The 20241-nt window shown below is 41.7% G+C and overlaps 2 protein-coding genes and 1 long non-coding RNA gene across 5 annotated transcripts in view; 1 reads left to right on the top strand and 2 right to left on the bottom strand.

Annotated features, from left to right (window-relative positions):
* LOC105288127 overlaps positions 1-5619 on the bottom strand; it is a 56993-nt gene extending 51374 nt beyond the window's left edge. Inside the window, exons 1-2 of one of the 2 annotated variants that reach the window (XM_020034497.2) lie at positions 5011-5619; positions 3354-4839 (exon numbers count right to left, since the gene is read on the bottom strand). In XM_020034497.2, the coding sequence (XP_019890056.1) occupies positions 4767-4839; positions 5011-5600 (663 nt within the window). In that variant the 5' untranslated portion in view covers positions 5601-5619 and the 3' untranslated portion in view covers positions 3354-4766. Of the gene's footprint in view, positions 1-3353; positions 4840-5010 lie in introns of those variants that run through there. The other variant, XM_011354146.3, reaches the window with a different exon arrangement.
* Positions 5620-5992: 373 nt separating this feature from the next.
* Positions 5993-8476, top strand: LOC113561648. Its single transcript, XR_003406335.1, has 2 exons — positions 5993-6085; positions 6331-8476. It is a non-coding gene; the product is annotated as an uncharacterized LOC113561648 (long non-coding RNA).
* LOC105288130 (farnesol dehydrogenase) lies at positions 8343-11385 on the bottom strand. 2 transcript variants are annotated; one of them, XM_011354151.3, is made up of 6 exons: positions 11238-11385; positions 10676-10995; positions 9871-9997; positions 9493-9646; positions 8795-8938; positions 8343-8702 (listed from the first exon to the last, which is right to left on the bottom strand). In XM_011354151.3, exons 2-6 carry the CDS (start codon positions 10983-10985, stop codon positions 8667-8669), a joined length of 771 nt encoding a protein of 256 aa, XP_011352453.1. In that variant the 5' UTR covers positions 10986-10995; positions 11238-11385; the 3' UTR covers positions 8343-8666. The 2 variants fall into 2 exon arrangements, with proteins under 2 accessions (XP_011352453.1, XP_019890055.1); XM_020034496.2 differs by lacking the exon at positions 11238-11385 and having other exon boundaries at positions 10676-11205.
* Between the last annotated feature and the right edge of the window lie 8856 nt (positions 11386-20241).

Raw genomic sequence — 20241 nt, 5'->3', positions numbered from 1 at the left:
TGGCACTTGCGCGTACTCTGCGAGTGCCTGTATGGAACCGGCGGATCTCGCGGACAATCAAACCCCAATTTTAATCAAATCGATGCTATCCACTTGCTATTGTGAATTGCGAAAAATACAAATACATAATTCTGCATATCAAATCGTAATTAGTGCTACGCTTTAATTACCAGCCGGAGATCAGCGTCAAATTCCGACGTTTTCCACTTACTGAAATCAAAGAGCTAGTTCGTCGGTTCTCCGACAAATGAAAAAAAAGAGATTTCTCTCCGTCGTTCGACGGATCCAACGGACGAGTTTGTCTAGACGGCATTTATGTCGCGATGCGCTAATAAAGCGCTCGGCGTAACTCGATTTTCGCGGCCGATTCAGGCCCTGATGGCGGCTGAACACGTGAAAACGTGGGAAGGAGCGGGATGGATGCTATCGTTCCGCGATAATGGCCATAATGACGACGATAATGCCTCGACACACGCGCGCCGCGCAACCGGGGGCTTGATATATCGTTTAAATCACGACCGGCGTCGTTATGCCGCTCGCGCGGACGCTCGTCGTCGTAACAACGATTCCGACGATGCAGAACGCCGGAGTTAAGCGCACCCTATGGAGAAGACGTAGCTCGTACGGTGTCGTTAACGATATGTCATCTCGGTGTCGTCCACCTACGCGAACGGCTGAATATGAAGTAAGCGCTCGTCGGAAAGAGGAGAGAGAGAATCACGGGGAGTCGTTTGCGGCAATAACGATAGCCTGGTGGTAATAACCCTCTTCGCCTATACACGTTAATGGTAGCTTATTGTTGCCAACGAGGGAGAGTTAATATATGTGGAACTGTACATTCGCTTTGTTCCTATTCAATTGCTGGAGAACGCTTTATTTGCACGATAACGTTTCTTACGTACGGGACGATTTACGGCGATTTCGCGAATCAACTAATCATCACATAGCTTTCCTTATGTATATTAATGGAGTAGAGTTTAAGGTTACTGTCTGAATTCTTCTTACTTTTGTACAGATGCGAATGAAGGACCGAGCAATCAGTAATAGCAATGAAGGACACAATTGATAGTGATACGTTTCTGCATGAAAAGTTCAGGAAAATCAAAAGAAGAATAGTTTATTCGTATATATCCATATGTGCATCCATACATGCATTTCCCATAAAACATTTTTAAAAAACCAGGCAATAATGTTGAATATATTTCTGCAATCTTTTTCCTTTCCCTACATAATCGCAAGTTCTGATATTTGATGTCGTACATCAGTTCTTATCAACTCCGTTCTGCGCCTTCGGCAAGAAAAGAGAAATACGAACTGCCAGATTGTCAAATCACCCCCACGGTGCTCCAGGGCACTTTCCTCTATGTGTTCTCGAACGAAATAACCGTTGCGCATGGAGACATTGTAAAACTCCTTGCGAACGACGTTAACGAAGGCGAAACTTCGTCGATGAATCCGATACGAATCGCGAAGGACAGGAATTTTCCGAGCGAGCGACGAAAAAGATGCGTATCGAAGGAAGGGAGAAAAAGATCTCAGATCGCGATTCCCAAATCAATTGAATGTTTGTTAATCTATTAGTAGAAAGCGATAAACATATGCCGGGCTAAGCGTCGCTCGTACGCAATATTTATTGCCGCCAGTTGATAACAAAATATGAGGTTTTAATCTAAAGCGGTTGTTAAAGCTGACATTTCATTGTTTGCAATAGTCTTTTTCAATTTTTGCAGGACTCAGTTGTGTATAGAGATGAATAATGACTTTTCATAGCCTGAAGCACACAATTTTTGAAAAGCTAGCAATTTTGCTTCGCGCGAAAGCATAAACAAGCAAAGTGTTGTTGTGATAACGTATCACTTCCTATATGCAATGTGTAATTTAAAAAAAAGTTGACAACTATTTCGAAATAATTATTCTTTCCTGATTCCTGTTAAAGAATATATTTTCACAGTCAAGTATTTCGCGTGTATTATTTAAAGAGTTCTCAGACAATTCGCGATTCAGAGATTATCGTATCAGATTTACACCATACGCGTTTGCGTTGAGCATTTTAATCGGTCATTCGCCCACAAAATCAAACTGATTCGTATTATCTGCATTATTGTAAGTGAAAGAGAGAGAGAGAGAGAGAGAGAGAGAGAGAGAGAGAGAGAGAAATGATATGCATAAACCTCTCATACATTCTAATCAATCGCAATCTATATTATTTTCGAATGAAATGGGATAATACCGATTACCACAATGCGAAGCGCTCAATAGATTTGACGCTACCTAATGTTTAATGTCATTGGTTTATTCAAAACTTTGAAAACGGCACGTGTGCGGCTGTTCGCTTAAGCAGCGAAGCTTTCCGCAGCACATACGTAAACGCAGAGTAATTGGCGTAGCGTATCATTATTAATGGCCGTTTTCTGCTTTACAGACCGATTGCGTTGTTTATTCGAGGATTTTCGTTGCCGTACATTTATATTGAGCTGTTACACACGTGCGCATCTGCGAACAGTTGTATAACAGTATAAACCACGCGCGGATATGGTATTTACATAAAATGTTTGGTAAAATCTGTCAAGCTATTAAATTTATAAATAATATTTTTCTCGGCAAAAATTTAAGTACTTTTATCAATTCATTTGTAATCTTTTTATTTCCGATATCTCAAATTCAAACAAAAAGCAATCCACACGTGAAATAACTTGAAGAATAACATTTTATCTTCTTAATGCTTAAATAAATATGTAATTATAGATTTATGCAAATTTGCATAAATTAATTCTAAATGTATTAGAAGAATAAACACATTTAAAAAATATAATATTAATTTTTCCGAGAAACATACTTTTAATAAACATTAAATAAAAATTTAACAAATAGAATGACTAAGTAAAAAGTTTAAAGTAAAATCTTGTTTAATTTTAATCTAAATATACATAAAAACACGACATCCAAATAGATTATACGAGATAATGTAATAATCATGTTGCAAAACAATATGCCACAGGATTACAAATGGCTGTATGCAAAAGTTTAAAAAAGAACTATCCGCAGCACGGTGAAAATAAATAATAATATCGGGAATCGCCGTTGCCGAACTGGCGCGCCAATCGAAGTGTGGACTAATGCCAAAGTCATGCTAGGTGACAAGAATTCCGAACCGGCTGTAAATTGAGGGTAACGTGAGAAAACGCGTTGGGGTGAGAACATCGTAAGTCGTTCGAAAGTGCCGACGGGTAAAAAGAAACCATCTCGATAAAAAATGACACGTAATAAAAGCGATAAAAAATCTCTCATGCATCTCGTGAATTCACCGATGATCTTCGGAGACTTTCGATCTTCTATTAAAATTCGACCTATTATTTGAAAAAAACGTATATTACATACCCATTGAAGATTACACATTGATACTAAAAATACGTATAACAAAATTGATAACTTTTTATTTACTTACATTTATCGCAACACTTGAAACAAATCAATTAATTATACTCGAAGATTATATTTTTCTTTAATTAAGTAAAATTAATATATTCTTTCAACACTCGAATATTAACATAATCGGATTAAATTGCAAAATCCCATGCTTGCAAATATGCGCTTAGCGCGAATTCTCTCTTCTCTTTTTAATCCGTGATGGTGTCGGCTATGTCAAAAATTATCTTCTCTTTGCAGTAATTATGTAAAATATAATTTCGCGCGCAACGAATTTTTTATCTAAGTTGCTTCACCATCCTGGCTGGAGTACAGCAACGCGTATTTAACGGTACAAATATTCATTATACATTCGATGTTTTAACTAAAAACAACACGTCCCTCGCGAAGCGAATCCTCTCGATTTAATGTTTCGCCAGATTGGCGAAGTAACCCCGTGTTTCCGCTCGAGACAGTATTTTCTTAACAGACCAAAACCGTGGGAGGGCGAGCGCACGTTCTCTCCGGCCAAGGTAAATCTGCGATCTTTCTTGTTTCTGTATCTTCCGAGCGAGGTAAACTTAACGACATTATTCAAATGATCCTTCGGAGTTCTCGTTTCTCAGCTTCGTCCGATATTACTCACAACCGTCAACCGGCGAAGACGGGGACTCACCGTCGGGGATCAGCGTCGCGGTGGATTAAACTACGTGCGGCCATGTCGGGAATGCGTTGATAACATTACGCGCATCTTTTTCCCTCGTAAATGTCGCCGGGATGATGCGGGCGGACGGAGCGACCGGCTTTATAGCGGAAGATTCTCGCGCGCATGACAGGAAAGCCCCGTGCTCATAATATCCATTCTCTGGAGGTAGCACAGCCCCTGTGGCACCAGGCGGAAAATCAAAGTCCAACCGCGGCAGTTACAACTTCCCCTTCCCGCCTGTTCCTCTTGCCGACTTATTATTCGCATTATACTAACAGCCCCGTCGGGTTCTTGCTTCGGCATCGCGCGCGGCATTACGCGCAAATCGCGTCGAATTCGGCGTGCATCGCGCGGGCCCGAAGCGCCGACACGATTAAATTCATACTCGCCATGCAAGGGTGGGAACTATTCCGCAACTTCTCCGCTTCGCAGTTTCGCAACTGCGGATTAAGCGAGAAGGGGTAGACGGCAATGGCGGCGGTGGTGGCGGTGGTAAGGAAAGGGGGCGACGGCCCACAGGGTCGCGCGAAGATTCCGGGGGATGGTAAAGCGACGAGATAACGCGCACGGTTTAAACTGTATTACCCAAACTGGTCGGCGAGCAGAATACATGCTATGGCCACCTGCAGCTGCGACGTTCTAGCTGCTGCATGTGTTACGCGCCGTTGCGTGAAATGCATCTTCTGATATTCGATGGAAAATAGCTGGGAAGATACATAGATTCGTCTCTAGAATAATTACCACAATTACGACTACTGACATTTATGTAAACTACAGGTATACCTTATTCTTCCTTAAACCATTGAAAGCAGAAAGTGAAGCGTGCACAAGTCACTTACAGGTAAATATAAAGGCTTTCGAAAATTCTTTCAAAATTAGTAACATCTGCACACACACACCTGAAAATTTCATCACTGTCACCTGCTTCTGTCCACTTCCACGTGGACGTATTCGAAACCACGTGATACAGTTGCCCCGGGAAAATGGCTTTCATCCGCGGTGGAATAATTGAGGTCACCACCGTGCCACCGCGATGAACGCGGAAATCGGCCGAAATCCCGGCCGGAAATAGAATTTTCCACCTTTGCTCCAATTTCCAGCCAGCTTTTAATAAGTCAACAGACAAGCTCGTTCGATATTCAACCCAACGTGTAGCGGTACGATGCCGTGCGAGCCAATACCAAACGATCGTCCTGCTCGTCGTCGGCGAAGACGCGCGCGCGACTCTGCGCGCGTGTTCATCTCGACGTGTCACGTGCACGCCGTCACCGCGAACCACTTCAAATCTGACACTACATTGGCGCACGTACGTAGCCCGGTTTAAGCGGGTATGTTTGCACTGCCAGTGTTTCGCTAACGAACCTATCCAGGCACCCCGAACCAGCCTCGCGAACTCTCCGCAATCCGACTGACTCCTCGTTGTCGCCATCCCATCCAGCCGCGCATTTCCTGTTTCGCTCTTCTCTTTGCGTGCTCGCTTCAGTGACATAAGAAGAAAGTGTGAAATTGTCGACGCATCGTTACAATCGTTTCCTAGATCGCAAGAGACTTTAAGCTCACGCTTGAAGAAAACGTGTCCAAGGAAATGTGTCTCCTTCTTTCGAAAATGCAGAGGTCAATTCAAGTCAAATTCAATTCAGTTTTTGAAATTATTTTATCAGATCAATCTTCTTTAATTATTTTTTCTTCATTTTAAAATTATAATGAATGAGTAGAAGCAGAAAGTGAGAAACACTCTCAAAGAGTCGCTGGTATGCAATCATCAATTGCTGAAAGCTACACATACAATATACTTGAAATATACTCCGAGATTTATTCAGATGCGAGAACTGGAGAAACACGGTCAAACAACTGTTAGCGTACGAGTTAGACGGGAAGAGAGAGTGTTCCCCATCAGAGACAGTTACGAACGCATTTAAGGAAGTTAAATCGGGACATTTGCTTACCGATATCTGGCGGCTCTTGTAAATTCAGGTATGTGCGACATTGATCCAAGTTTCGGAAGCAATATAATAGCCCATACATTTCACACGATACTATGAATATAAAAAATATCTCTAATCCCTATTTCGATTTATCATTTGGCTGAACTGCTCATCGTGAAGATAATTTCTTGAAACTTCATGCTAATTAAAATCAGTTAGTAATTTACAATGTCGCTGGTTTGCGAATAAGTGCCTGATGCATTTAACCTAAACATAATCTGTTGCGGAATGTAGACTGGCCAAACGGCAGAATTTGGAAGCATCAGGTGTTACTATTTGAGGAAGACGTAAAAAGCACGCAGGCACAATGGCGCGGTCGCCGTCCGCCGGCCGCGCGGGCGTCCCGCGTAAATAACAAGGTAATTTATGATCGTTACACAATGATCGTCATAAATCGCATTGCTGCTGGTCGACAGAATGTGCCGTTATGCGAGGTACTCCGCATCCGCCGTCAGCGTCGAGGCCTCCCCTTCCACACCCCCGTCGCGACGCCGATATTTTACTGCGGGGACGCGATGCACGGCCGACATAATTTATCTGTTTTCAAATATACCGCGCACGCCGATAGATTTACATATTTTAATATAAATTCCTAAATTCCGACCATCCCCCGTTCCCCCGTACAGACGGCACTACGAAGGACGAGTACGTCTTTATCGATCATCGCCGCCCCGTACCTCCGCGTCGTCCTCCCGCTTTACGTCTCGTTCCTTACTCCCGTCTTTCCCTAATGTAGCACAGCTAAGAGCACGTAAAAGCGAAGAATATAACGGATTCTTTGCATGGTTGCGTTATTAATTGCATCATAGTAAGCAAGATAAAAGCGCGCAACCATCATTATTCAAACACAGTCTGCAACTTATTTTCTGGCGTCTTGAAAACAAGAGTTTCATTAGTTAATGTGACAAAATAACGATCTTATCAGTCTCCATCTATCTTTATCGATCAAATAATGTTCAAGCTCTTATAAACATGAAATATCAAATGCCGCTTATGAATGTGTGACTACGTGAAAATTCATAGAGAATGCGATATTAAAACAATTTCAACATTGTGAGAGTTTAAGACGCCGTGGCGTTTGATGTAAGCGATAAAAAGAATTCGAACGCCGCCGATATAATAACAAACGATACCGGCCAGCGCGGCATAGCTTTGTTCGAATATCAGACGAGTCGCCGAATTGGCGACGGATTGTAATTCCGTCGTTTTTATAAAGAAACCGAGCGTATTAGTTAGTCTCTCTTCGACCGAGCTACGATTCACACTGTATGAAATACAGTATCTTTATATCCCAAAACCGTGTCTTACTCAACCATCCTACAACATGTTGGATTATACTACGCAGCCTCTCGGAATGTATTCTACTCACCACCGTAATGAATCTAATTTCATCAACGTAATATATCTTATTGCACCATCGTGAGAAAAGCAAGAACGCGATCCCGTACAGTATCTTGCGCAACCCTCGCGATGTGCGGTAAATCCGATCTGGTACTTTCATCGCAGCGCAGCGAGTAGCGAGATTTAATCGCGGGACTGGAATTCGAAGCTGTGCACTTAGATTTTCAGACGGGGTGCATCCGACGCCATGAGCCGGCAGAATCAATTCTCGTCGCGCACACCGATAACACGACGCGTCCCGCGTCCTGCTTCCCTCGCCTGTTCGAAGCGCGACGGAACTTGTTTGACACCTTAACTACCACTTGCACTCCCGAATATCTCTGCCTGTTTGACAGTCAACGAGATCGACACAATGCGAGTCGCTATCGTCGACGGAAGTTTGCGTTTAGAAGCGTACACGCGCGCATACGCGCGCACGCACGGCACGATATGTGCAACACATTGAGGAAATACGCGCTTCGATCATTCGCATAAATGCTAAATAATGTAATGACAATACTGTATTTGTCACGCGTCAAGTAGGATATACCACGCTTACGAGCAACCGTCTCCTCGAAATGAAGCGTTTTGTTTGGATGCAATGTATCGATAACGACGTCGCGATATGCAGAATTTGTCGCGCGATGAATTTCCGGCGTGTCTTTCCGAAGAGACACACGCAAGGGCGAGACATCGCGCGGGATAAGCGCGGCGACATCCCCATCAGCAGGACGTTACCTCCTGACAGCAACATATTGGCCATAAATTTCGGATATGCGCTTTTGCGTCATACGCGAAACGTCTCCGGCTTTTGCGTGTCCTGATGAAATAAAAATGGACACGCGTAAATCTATCTCGAATCTTACTAGTTTGCTCATTTTTATTGCGAATTGTTTAACCGCGCTGTCATTTATTGAAATATACGTGTATATATATATTAAAAGAAATAGTTCCAGTAAAACTATGTTAAACGGAGCGTATCACGAGCACGAGAATATATGCAAAAGGGGCATAAAAAATTTTACATTCGTATGATATAATGCAACATGAAAGCTTAGGTTGCGACCGAGTTTCTTCCTCTATTGTTGGCATGAATTTCTTGTAAAGTCGTTGATATCCGCCAAAACGGGCGCCTTCTATTGAAAATGTTCGTCAGTTTACATTCAAGCTCTTCATTTGAAACAAGCTCTTCATTCGCCGGTGCGCTGCACAGTCAACTCCGTTATCTAAAATTAGGCAAATGCATAAAATTAAGAAAATGCAAAATGATTTTCCTGTGCTCATTGAAAAAAGATCTACATTAAATGATCATTCGAACCTGGACTTCAGGTCGTGTTCCGAGAGCGTAAATAAGCGCATCCGCTATGTCATCCGGCTCAAGAGATGGCATTTTGTCGAGCACCTCTTGCATTTCTTTCCACTTTTTAGCTATATCAGTATTTACAAAACCAGGACTAATACTCTGTAAAGAAGAATCACATTAGAATCATCTGCATTGATAACGTGTAAGAATGTACGCGATATATTTCATATATTGTATTGTGTACGTATGCTTTTATGTATTTATGTATTTTATTATCTATTGTATCCAGCAGTATTTTATACAAAGATAACATTACAAAATTTATGATAGCGTGGTGGACATCTGTAAATCACAGCTACCGTGCATGGCATATCTACAAGTGACAATCACTGATTACGTCTAATTTCATGTATCAGTATTTTACTGTGTGTAACATATTTGTCACGTACCTAATTCATGTTTATAGTTCCGACGTATAATGTAATGTTGTGCAATAAATTTTTGAACGATAATTTTATATCGAGGTGACTCAATTTTTATATCTGGTCGTTAATATTTATCGTCAATACTTACTTATTTCTATTGAAACGTGATAATGTGCACGTTTGCATGTTTTCATATAATAAATTACACTCTTAAGCAAAATAGGTTTTATTTATACAATGAATACAATATCAAAATGCAGAAGGTAAATATAAATGATCGCCACTTACTGTAACTCGAATAGGAGCCTTGACTGTCGTTATTTCTTTTCTTATTATATTAGTCAGACAGACACTTGCCTGCTTGGAAGCGGGATATATATTAAAACCATTTAAACCTTCGGCTTCTGAAAGAGGATTCGGCAGCATTTGATGACCCGTAATACTGCATATCAAAATTGTCTACGTTATTATGTGCCATATAAATTATACAGCAAACAAAAGCCACAGTAAATCAAAACGATTTTCCGCGTTTCTGCTTTATTGTAAAGAATCTAGAAACTCTTGCTGCAAAAGTAAATTATTTACTTTTAAAAGAGAGTGCGCGGATCTATCAGTATTGCTAAACATCTTATGTTAGTTAATGAACATAATCATGAGCAACGATACCTGTTGATATTGAAAATGTGCCCTTCGACATTTCGGTCGCGCATCGAGCACACTGCCTTGTTGGTGCACACGGCGACTGCGAGGACATTAATATTTAACAGCCTCTCAAATTCCTCCCTGTTGCTGTCTGCAAACGTAATTTATGGAATTTTTTAAAATGCGCCAACGGGGGTGACCGAAGCCCTTCACTGTAATATTATCAGTGGAAGTTTCCATCCGCGAAATGTACGCGGTATAAAAGAACGGTATAAGAGCTTCTCCTTTTCAGTAATAACATCCTCAACATATAAAAAAACTGCTGCATTTTTTAATTATTTTAATGACATTTTTCGTGATCGAAATTATATCTTCAAATGAGAGTTTCGAATTCTCCAAATATTCAAAAATATATAGGTAGATAGAATATTCTTTACAAGATTCTTTATTAATGCCTCTATCAAATTTTTTTATTCTAGAAAATGGGGATTTTTAATATGTACTACAGCAATTTTGTGTAGGTATATGAACATACAGTAAATTAATAAACATTAATTTAAACAGCCATTTGTTTCACTAATCCATGATGGTATTTGTATATCATTAAGATGAAATGTATATCACACATCAATGAAATTAAGATGAAATTTATACCACGCATCAAATTAGTTCAATATGTCAGAAAAAAATCAGAAGCTTGCATTAAAGATGAAATTTTTAAACGTGATATTTTTAATAAAACATTTATTATATTTGAATGTTTAATGTTAAAATGTTTGAAAGAAATCTAATTCTTATGACACTTGGTATAAGTACAAAGGCGACATACCAATTACACGACAATAACTCACGACACCGGCATTGTTGACCATAATGTCCACACCGCCATATGCATCGATCTGCTGAAATGCTGCATCAATATCCTTCTTGACACTTATGTCACAATGAATAGGACGCAATACACCCAAAAAATCTTCCTGTTTCTTTGCGACGAGTTCGGTGAGACTCGCCAATTTTTCTTTCTGCATATCCAGAGCGACCACGTTCACTCCCTTTCGCAGAAGAGCACGCGTAATTGCTTCGCCGATGCCGGATGCAGCGCCGGTAACGACTGCGGTTCTACCAATCCAGCGATCCATAATTGCCTGTCTGCAAGTACGACGTAGCTCGACGGTTGACATTCCACTAATAAGTACCGAGCCAAAAATAATTTCGTGCACGTAACAAAAAAGAGAAGAAGAAGAACGTAATCATGAGCGCCTACGCGATCACAATGACGTTCAATCCAGCTGGGAGAACATGGAAATGGCATTTCGATTATAACAACGCTCGTGTATACTTATAATACATGCTACTAACTACATACTACTTGCTACATACTAGCTACTTACACGTGTTCTCTATCCGCGACCGTCGGCGGTCTAATACTAACTTATTACGAGGAATGCACTGCGCGAATTGTACGTCGCAAGCACTTTTATTAAACGCGCAGTCGGTCGAACTGGTTATATCAACGACTCAGCAAGAATCATGCATACTATATATAGATGTGAGAATATCTAATCGCTCTGGTCATTTAACTTATTCGCTCAAGTGGGGCGTTAATACATTTGTATGCTATGCCGGGGGAACTGCATGATCGTTGTGACGTTATAAGCCACGCGCTGCGGCTTAAAATACTCACATGTGTACTCAATTATATCACTAATAACAATGTAATAAATTTATGTATCTCAAATGTTTACACACAAATAATGTAGGTAATATATTATTACAATAATAAAAACCTGATGTATGTGCGTCAATATCTATAATTTTTCTAATAAAACTTTATACACTATTGTTATTGCGCGTGTTCTCTCTCTCTCTCTCTCTCTCTCTTTCTTTTCAGTATATTAAAACAGTAATGAACATATCTTGGTTGTTATCGAAAAGATAAAGAAGGTTTAAAATACGTTTTAAAAGCGGACGCATACGGTCCATTAACTCGCTTACGATCCACAAACGGCGAGCCGCTATATTAAAAGCTTTCGTATCCGTATCACAACTCTAACGGAGAATATTTCGCGGGATACGGCAAGCATTTTTCGTCGCAAGCGTGTCCCGAACGTTGAGCACGTATAGGCCAGACGCATCATGGAGGAAGACGGAGATCCTTCGGCTTAGGTTTATCCGTTTACCCACTGGTTCTGTCCTACGGTTCTGCCGCGGCCTTTACTTGTTTTAAGTGAAGCGCGACGTGACCTGCCGCAATCCCCGGCGTATCCACGTACAATCACATCGGCTCCTGCGTGCCGTTTCCTGAACCAATCTCTTCCGCGGGGACATCGGGCGGAATATCAGGATATTTCGAAATCCCCAAGATCCCGGTGGACGACTTTCAGAGACTCATCCCGTTCCGCGAGGGCAGGATCTTATTGTCAAAATATACAACACGAATATCTCAAGTTATGACCATCAGAAAGTTTGTACCTCGAAACGTTGCAGATTGCTTCAACGAGAAACATATGTTCAATGTGGGAGAATAATTTGAGACATTCCTGAAGCTTTTAACTTCATTTCCTACGTGTAGAACATCGTCAATGAAGCTGTGCCAGCAATGATTTTGGATAAGGCCAAAAATGTGGATGAACCAAATAATAAGCTGATCAATAATCAGTTTGCTACACGCCCTACGAAATCCTGACACGCAACCATCGACGATCGCGTGCAGAGAGCTAACGATTGTGAAACGACCAATCATCGGAATTTCGCCGTATTACGGTGCACGACAGCAAATTTATTTCGTTATCCTTTCTACTTGGAGGTAACGTCCGCTATCTTGGATAACGTTACGTCGATAATTTTGAATCTCGAGATCCTGGATGGCAGACATACTTCCTCCTCCCCCAAGTTACCTCCTCCTTCGCGGATAAACGATACCCGTTTCCGGACGCAATAACAACGGCGTGTATCGATCTTCATGCGCCGGCATCTGGTACCGGGTCCGGTACCGGGCCGAGAGCATTATTCTTGTTCACGTGGGACAACGAGGAAATCAACAAGAAAACCGAAGGAAGCTACTCCCCCCGACCGGGCCCGGATCACCAGATGCTACTGCTGTTCCACCATTTCTCAACGTTGCCGTGATTACGCGCATCGTTCTGTACTTACTGCCATGAATCCATGTTTTTTTCATAGGCAGCAAATTACGCAACGAAATACAGACGCGACTATGATGTCTCGGCTATGTCGAACTCGCGCAACATGGCACGACGAGATACAACACAAAAACTCGGTATACACAGTTGTATATACGTGTCGAAAGCTGCGTTTCCTGTTGGTCATGAAGTTTTGTCAAACTGGTCGTTGGTTTTTATTTGGCGAACATCTACGGTAAATGTTTAATTAAGAGAATCATCCGAAAATAACGGTTTTTACTTAAAGACTTTTATTTTGATTAATTCCTAAATTTTGTTTTAGTAGAATTTTTTATTCAGAAAATAATTCCTTCAATTCAATTTAAAAAATACAAAAAACCTTGCTTAAGAAAATATTTAATAAAAGGTTACTGTTAATAATAGCTAAAAAATATTGAATGCACATTTGTGTCAATTTTTTATTTATTATTTTGCATATATCTGAAAAGCAAATATTTAATTTTCAATTTAATTTGTTAAGATGTAAACGTTCATACATCAGAGATTATATTCCGTCTCTCGCGTGTTGTGCCTTCTGTGCGAAGCGCCTTGAAGTGGATGAAGGGCGAACGTATTTCTCGAGATATCAGAAATGTTCGGGCACACAACTTAAGAAGTAACGACTTTCGAACCAAAAAATATTATTATACTCTGCGCCAGCTGACGAGGAAATCAAAAAGAAAGGTGGAGGAAAACCGTGTTCTTCGATTCGGAACGCCATATGCTTCAGTCGCTTAGCTATTTTTCAACGGATTGTGATTACGTATACCAATCTGTATTGCCATAAAGCATGTATTTTTTTCTCTTAAAATATATAAGATCGTGAATTGCACACATTAAATGTGGGAAAAGAATTCATTTCGGCAAATTGAAACTTGTTTCTTTAATATATAAAAGTCTTAAGACAAATCTGTTACGAAAGCGAGCATTTTTAACTAAATGTATAATCTCTTTTCTTGAATCGATTGACACATAAAGAAGATATTTCTTATGAAATAAATTAGCTTGTTAGGAAGAGAACTTAGAATATTTAGAAAGTTGAGAAATTATTTTATTATTTATGTACACACGCACATACTCATATTATGCATTATGTTCCCGCCGATTTTAGCTCCTGTGGAAACGCATAAGGAGGTCAACTTCTGTCCAGAATCTTCGATTCTACAGAAATCGGCTTTACACGTCGTTTCCGTCGGCCAGATGTGAAGAAACGACCATTGGGTACCCATAATTTTCGAGTTATCGAAAAAACTTCAGATCTGGGAGCGGGCGTCCGCCGAGAATTTCCGAAACTTTCTTTCTCGCCAGGTGCAAACGAAATGCAAACAACCCGGCTGCCAGACCATTTTGAAAATTCCAAACGGGTCATCCGAGTAGCTCCGCGTGCGGAAAATGCAAAATCAGCTGGCCGCGCGCGTGCGGGCGCCCACCAGCTTCCGATAACTCGAAAACTATGACGGTGCGATTGAGGGCTCTTAAAATCTCAGGATGACAAATAGGGTTGAGAAGGAACGCGGTAGAAAATTTAGAAAACCCCGACTCGTCGACCCACTTCATCTCGTACTTGAAGTAGTTGCTGCCGGCACGATAAGACGCAAACGAAGTGCGACTTTATCCGGCAAAAACCCGGGGAACTTAAGAGCAAGTCCATCGTGAAGTTCTCCATTACCGGTCCTGCTTGGAAAACTGTTTGCGTAATATGTATATAGGACACAAGTGCAGACGAAATTCAGGAAAGTCGCTGCAAAGTTGCCTCCGCGCGACTCACATTTCTTGCGCTCGCTCGCTTAATTATTTCTCTATTTCTCCTGGGGATCCATATTTATCCCGCGCGAAAATAAACTCAAAAGTCTACGATGTTCGCGGCAAGAAAACGCTAACTGAGAAGCGCGCATCGTCCCGAACACGAATGAGAAAAATGAGGAAAGATCTGCCCGTTTTCTGCTTCAAAGAAGCCAGATGTTCTCGCTACCCAGCCATTTCTCAACGACGCCGTGATTACACGCATCGCTTTGTATTGCCGCAGCATCGCGTGTTTCTTTACATTGTAGTCGCAGAATGTGTACAACACAAGTGAAAGCATTGTTGAAATCCATTTCAGATTGCATCTCATAGCGATAAAAATAGATAAACATATATTTCTCAAACGTTTTATTCATTAATCATATTAATTTAATTGCTCTAGTAGTAATTGTACTGAATCAACGTCTAACACTTATTTTTTAACTGCTTTTATTACTGATTTACTACTGATTTTAATTGATTTTACTATTCGCTTCAATTTTCGAGTTGCAAGTTCGAAGCACGGCTAATTGTTCTCAAATTTCAAAAAATTGAAATTTTTTAAAATTTCCCTAAGGAAAAAAGGTATCCTAAATTTAATAAATAATACACGCAGTCAGAGTTGACACGATCATGGCGACACTTGTACTATAAGCCAAACCCAAGAATTATTCAGCACGTGTTTTCCAAACTGCAGCAGTGGATGTGCTATTTTACGAAGAGCATCGGTAAAAATACAGCAGGTCAAGACGTGCGGACCATGCGAAAAAGATGTCTGCGATGACGATCGATTCTTGATTTCCAAGAGTATTCCTGACTCCACTTGACGAGAACGGAGATTCCTGTGACAGCTTTACAAAGAGCTCATCTTTACCGGAGTTCATCTGAGGGAAGTTATTTGGAAGCTTATTCGGAAGTTTAAAGGAACTATCGAAGAATAGCTGAGAGCATAGAGCGAGGGGCGGCATTCAACTTCGTTTCCGAAGCAATAAACGGACGGTATCGACGTTCTTTCCCAGACTATATCGAACTAATGTATAAACGTGAAGTGGCCGGTCCGATTTCGTATCTCCAGTTCATCAATCTCGTTTATCAAACATCAGAAAGATAAATGAAGCGCTTACGAAGCGAAAATCAACGTTTCGCTAATGATATTAATAATACTGATAAGAAAACGGAAAGAAGTGTCCCAAAAAGGAGCGCTACAAATTGCTGCGTCTCCTGCCGACGCGAAAAAGAATAACTATTGAAATCATATCAAAGCCCTTCCTATCGACTGAAGCACCGATGAATGGGGTGTCGGTGCTTCATTTCATTTCAGTTTCCTGTAAAGTATCTTCCAGACGTTTAATGATTGCCGCGAGCGTCCCAACGCTCGTTGTTGAGTACATTCTGTATTGGAGACATTTTATGAGATGCCACAGAAGAAACGCTCTTTTCTCGATATTCTAATGAAAAGAGCTAGAGCGCGAGCGACGAAATACGCAAGGAGTACGTAGTTGCTTTTTGATATTTTGATTCCATAATAATTCAACGCTGAATTTAGTTTCTTATTTGTTGTTGTAATATGCAGACATCCACAAAAATATGCCTGCGATAAATTTTACAAATATTATTGCAACCAAATATATGAGATAAAAACGTACAATGTTCTTTTTCACGGAGCAATTAAAAACTTCCGATAATAGAAGCATCATGTCTCGCACAAGAATACATACAAGCGACTACGATCGTAATAGCCACACATGCCACAATTTACGCTAAATATCTCGACGACTGCGCACCCATGTATTCCCGTCATTATCAAAATACCTCTTCGGCTGATCAGTCCGCGGCCAAAAAAAAGGGGGAGCAAACGAGAGATCATACAAGCCTATAGTTAGCTTTGCCCATCACCACGCGTCTTCTTCAGTCATTTCCACGATCCGCTTGTTCCGAAGCGCGAGCCTTTCGCTTGCACTTCCACTTGTGTCCTCCTCTGTTTATCCCCGCGTATAATTTTCAACCGACCGGTGACTCGTTAATTTCTCGATGCCTCATTCGCGGTCATTCCCATCCCTCCCAGGCCGATCCTCCCCGAGTCCGTGTCCGTCGTTGGCGCGTCTAACGACCGGGCATCGCCGCAGCGGTACAGCCCTGAGAGCGATCTCTTCTATACATATTCATGAGGCAATAAGCCCGCCGCTGATCTTCCGGGGAATGGAACAACAAGGGAAGAATGGAAAGTAGGGACGGCGGTGCCAGCGGAGCAGACATTGTCGGCTCTCGTTCGCTGGGGAAACACTCGTCAACCCCTTTTCGACTGTTTCGGCATTCTCGCGCGTTTACGGGGCCTGGCCGCGTTTTATTCACGGGTACATAAGAGGAGGTGGAAGAGAAGAGAAGAGAGAGCACGATGAGGGATCGTAACCGATACGAGTGCAGGCGCGATATTATTTTACAGACCATTTACGTCGCACGTGCACGATAGCTCGCTCACTCTCATCCACGACGACGGTTTTTACTTTGAGTCGTCAAACGAAACGCTCAATCCATGCATCAGGCAGCACAGAAAGTTGAATTGATAAAGGTCGTTACCGTCTCAAGGTGCAAGATACGTGCAAAAATGCGAAATTGCTCGAATCCCAAATGTCCAAAGAGGATTAAATCTTTCATAAAGGTGGTTAGTCGAGTTCAATAAATCGATTATACACAACTATTATAAAATTAATGATTCTTTAGAGAGTGTGTAAATTAAACTGTAATACTAAAAGTAAATTATATACTAAATTGATTAGGTGAGAAATGTAAAAAATTACGAAACTTAAAGAATCAACAAACATGTATAAAATACAAGAATAATGATTATTTAATGATTCGAATTTAAATGCAATATATTTTAACAAACTATACACAATTGCTTTGCATAACCTATCTGAAAAAATCGAGTAGAATCTCATGTGTACTTTCTCTAGATATTTTAGATTCTCACACGATATCGGCTTACGATTCAAGCCGGAGAGAAATCGTGAGATATTTCGCGCGCTTGCATTCCGATGCAAATCGAATAAGAACCGCGCCAGCGTATATCTCAACTTTGAATTCGAATTTCGCGCACCGATCGTTCTGCATTAACTGCAGCCGACTCAAAGAGTCTGCATGTACGCGGAAGTATTTGCGACGCAAACATCGTGTTTGTCGGAGAGGCTCCGACGCCTCCATCTAACTATCCATCCTCTCGCCGTCGCCGTCTGTCCCACCCTTTTTCAACGTTCGCCATCTCGAACTGTCCTACCACTTCCCACACTCGCGGAAACGCCGTGGTGTGAATACGAAACCGCTTGGCACCTCTCTGAGCTGAATTCGGAATTTGCACGACGACAATGCGTGGCGATCGATAGAGATAGCTCTAATCTCGCCTTCTCATTAGCCGTGTTTGTTATTCACGGCGGTCTGACGTCGGCCAAAAATTATTACGTACCTGATGCGCTCCGTATTAAAGTGGCCGAATGCGAAAGTTGCTTGAGATTCGCGAATCGAAACCAAACGTGGTCGTTCATTTTAAAGTCACGCGGGACAAGCGCGTGAATTATTGATGATTATCGTAAGTAGAACCACGTAGACGTAACGATCGATCCTTCTGCTAGTGATGGTGCAAGTGTAGCAGCAGAGTCCATCGAAGTGCTCCAAAGGATTTTTCACGACGCGCAATTAATTCCAGCCGCGTTACTCGCAGGCTTCTAATTAGTTTTATATTAACTGTGGGGGAGACAAAGTTTAAAATAACTCTGTCAGATATTGTCAATAGCAAGCAGCAGCCTGTCGTCGACAACTTCTTGTCGCTCGGCCATAGCCAAAAGGCATTCGACCCGAACAAAAGGGTGGCTGTTACCGGGCGTCTGCGACTTAGCTAAAAAGCTTCATGGAAAAATATCCTGCCCGGGGAGAACGCATCTTTACCATTCTCGAAGAATTACATCAACGCCGTACACAAAGACCTACGCTATTGCTGTTCCGCTAACTCTATCAACTGCCAAGGGACGGGGGAAGATCCCATTCAATTCCGGCTTAATTAGGACCGCGCCAATTTCTCTGTTTATCTCGACTTGCCGCGTTCTTATCTCAAATCGTTTGCATAATACAGCTCGGTCGCGCGGCTTAATGCCAAACGCTTCCGCGGAGTTCAATTTCGTTAGAATCAATAAAAGTGTATTTCCCGCGTTTCCATTGGCGCCGCGGACTTCGCGGGTAAGGACACACGCACGCTACGTGCATACAATTTTCCATCAACAGCTTTTCCGTGCAACGCGATGTCACTCATCCCAGGAACAATGTATCCCGGAACCCATTGATAAAACGCACAATACTCGCATTCGAAATCCACCACCTCCCCTGACGCGCAAACACTTCCGCATCGTCAAATCGTCGCCTCTGTTTTATCATAAACGAACTGTGGCGTTGCAACGCTGTAAATTTATACTCTCGAAGACAATGACTCGTAGACAGAATAGCTTGATTGTATGTAATCATGATTAGGTACGCACGTTAATTATAATTGTATTGATAATCAAGAGTATTGATTAAGAGAATACCTAGAGCGTTTAATCGACACCTATTCTTCTATAATTTCATATTTGTTATATGAAGTTCACAGAAAAGTTATGAAAATATCTTTCTTTTATATTTCTAGAAAACGACGTGTTAAATTGCAGTAATTCTGTGCAGTGTGCAGTGCACAGAACTTCATACAGCAAATATGAAGCTAGGCGTCGATATTAACACTGCGTTAATACCTGCTTTGACTTAGACTTGAAGAGATTTCAACAATTCCCGATAGCAACGTGCACTATTCGCGACAAACGTGAATGTGCCACGTGTCCGGCAGGCACTCGACGTCTCCGTCTGAAGGACTTGAAAAGTTCCCTTTCAGATCGAGGAAAAGTCCATCCCTTTACCTTTGTCCGGTAGCACCCCCGGCGACGTTTCGCTACTATAACGACGTCCTCGACTACGGAACATCGGTTAGTCTCGTTCGATTCTCGCATCCTCGAGTGATGCAATTACGTTGTCGACGACACGCCACGACTCCTCGCTACGCGGAGGTGGTACATTGCGGTTTTGGGCAAGAGCTAAGTATAGCCCTGCGGCCTTTTCGCGTAGTAATTGGTCGTCGGCGAGTGCGGTTTCGCTGCTTCATTACACAAATTGACTGGCCGGGAGTAAGTGGCACGAGCATCTCGAAAGCTAGCACTCACGTTCATGACTTCGAATCTCGAATATTGCGTTAATCGTGACGAAATTCTGTTTGTGACCAAATCCTTTGTAAATTTTCCGCCTTTTAATGTCAGTACTATAGTCTAACGCCAACTACTTTGATAGTAATGTTTTTGTAGATTATTTTTGCCTCTTCGCGTTAACAGTCAAAGCTGAAGCTGCAAGACGAGTTTTCTCTTGG

Source organism: Ooceraea biroi, chromosome 1, assembly GCF_003672135.1.
Source record: "Ooceraea biroi isolate clonal line C1 chromosome 1, Obir_v5.4, whole genome shotgun sequence".
Lineage (NCBI taxonomy): Eukaryota > Metazoa > Arthropoda > Insecta > Hymenoptera > Formicidae > Ooceraea > Ooceraea biroi.
Note: the sequence above shows the minus strand (reverse complement) of the source record. Positions and strands in the feature narration are given on the sequence as shown.

Excerpts from the sequence above, each read along its gene's own strand:
- LOC105288130 (XM_020034496.2), bottom strand. The coding sequence starts at position 11,027 with ATGTCAACCGTCGAGCTACGTCGTACTTGCAGACAGGCAATTATGGAT. Across the intron at positions 9,998-10,675 it reads GAGTTATTGTCGTGTAATTG|ACAGCAACAGGGAGGAATTT; the intron begins GTATGTCGCCTT and ends TTACGTTTGCAG. Across the intron at positions 8,939-9,492 it reads AGGCTCCTATTCGAGTTACA|AGTATTAGTCCTGGTTTTGT; the intron begins GTAAGTGGCGAT and ends TCTTCTTTACAG.